This window comes from Nothobranchius furzeri, chromosome 14, assembly GCF_043380555.1.
Source record: "Nothobranchius furzeri strain GRZ-AD chromosome 14, NfurGRZ-RIMD1, whole genome shotgun sequence".
Lineage (NCBI taxonomy): Eukaryota > Metazoa > Chordata > Actinopteri > Cyprinodontiformes > Nothobranchiidae > Nothobranchius > Nothobranchius furzeri.
Genome location: NC_091754.1, coordinates 34649350 through 34650722, shown reverse-complemented (window position 1 = coordinate 34650722; position 1373 = coordinate 34649350). Strand labels below are relative to the sequence as shown.

At 35.6% G+C, this 1373-nt stretch overlaps 1 protein-coding gene across 1 annotated transcript; it reads right to left on the bottom strand.

Annotated features, from left to right (window-relative positions):
• Nucleotides 1–921, bottom strand: LOC139062735 (olfactory receptor 6N2-like). Its single transcript, XM_070544389.1, has one exon. It carries the CDS (start codon nucleotides 919–921, stop codon nucleotides 1–3), a length of 921 nt encoding a protein of 306 aa, XP_070400490.1.
• Between the last annotated feature and the right edge of the window lie 452 nt (nucleotides 922–1373).

The following is a 1373-nucleotide window of genomic DNA, read 5'->3' as shown; positions in this document are numbered from 1 at the left end:
CTAAGCTTTACAAAAACAAAACAGTTTAAGCCGCTTGGAAATTTCTTTCATTTTTAGCCCGTATATAACTGGATTAAGCAACGGATGGTACAGAAATAACTGCAGGGTCAATATGAAATTAACAATTTGAGGAAAATCAGACTTCACACGTACTATAATTATATTATATGCAGCTAAATAAAAAAAAGTGATTAACACTAAAAGGTGGGGTATGCAGGTCTCGGCAGCCTTTCTTCTGAAGGTTTTACATTTTTGAAATGATACCCAGACAATCTTTGTATATGTAGAAACTGTGAAGACCAGAGGAAGTACTGCAATGTTTAAAAAAGTAGCAAGCCCTAGTATAGTAAGTGCTTCTGATTTGACACAATGAAGTCTTAAAATGGAATTGTTACAAAGGATTCCTTTCAAATCGAAGCTACATAGTTCTGCCTTAGCAATCATATATGTTTCAGCTGCAAAGAAAATAAGAGGTATAATCCAGGCCAGAATCAAAAAGTTGTTAACTGTGGTTTTAGTCATGATAGTTGAATACATCAAAGGTTTACAAATGGACACGTATCTGTCAAAAGCCATGGCTGCCAACAGTAAGAACTCCGTTCCACCAATAGAATAAAATGAGAAAAACTGAAAGAGACAGGCTGAATATGATATGATCTGTTTTTCAGAAACAAAGTCAATCAGGAGTTTTGGGTAAACAGTGGTAGCGTAAGCAACGCAGTTTAACAACAAAGCAGCAATAAAAATGTACATGGGCTCATGGAGGTTCTTGTTTGTCCAGATAATATACACAATAGTAGAATTACTACAGATTATTATAGCATAAACAATAAACAAAACAGCAAAATACAAATACCTGTATTTGTTCATTTCCACATAACCACTTAGGGTTATGTAAGAAAAATTGTTGTCCTTATCCATAAATCTTTGCTTTTATTTTTGTAACCATTTACTAAACTTACATTTACTAAACACTCAATTTCTACAAATATATAAAACACATATATTATTCATCTGTGTGCTTCTTTTATTACCTGCATTTAAAGATGGAACTCTTAGTAAACTTTGGTGTGACATCCTCTGCTATCAGTACAAACTGAAAATTTTCAGTTAGTGAACTTTTTTTTATCAGAGTTCTTCCCCATCTGAATAGCTAATCTCTAGAGGATTACCACTGTAATAACACTTAAACCTAGTGTATGCTTCTGCATCAGCTCTATGAGGGAGAGGCCCACATGCATTGGCAGAGATGTTTTGCTTTCAGACAAAGCTAAGGCAGGAGAGAACAGAGTGATGGAGGGGACTGTTCTGTTCTGGTCCTGCTGGACCTGACTGCAGCCTTTGACACTGCTGACCATCACCTGCTACCGGAG

What these genes read in the sequence shown, in the direction of transcription:
- LOC139062735 (XM_070544389.1), bottom strand. Translation starts at nt 921, where the DNA reads ATGGATAAGGACAACAATTTTTCTTACATAACCCTAAGTGGTTATGTG.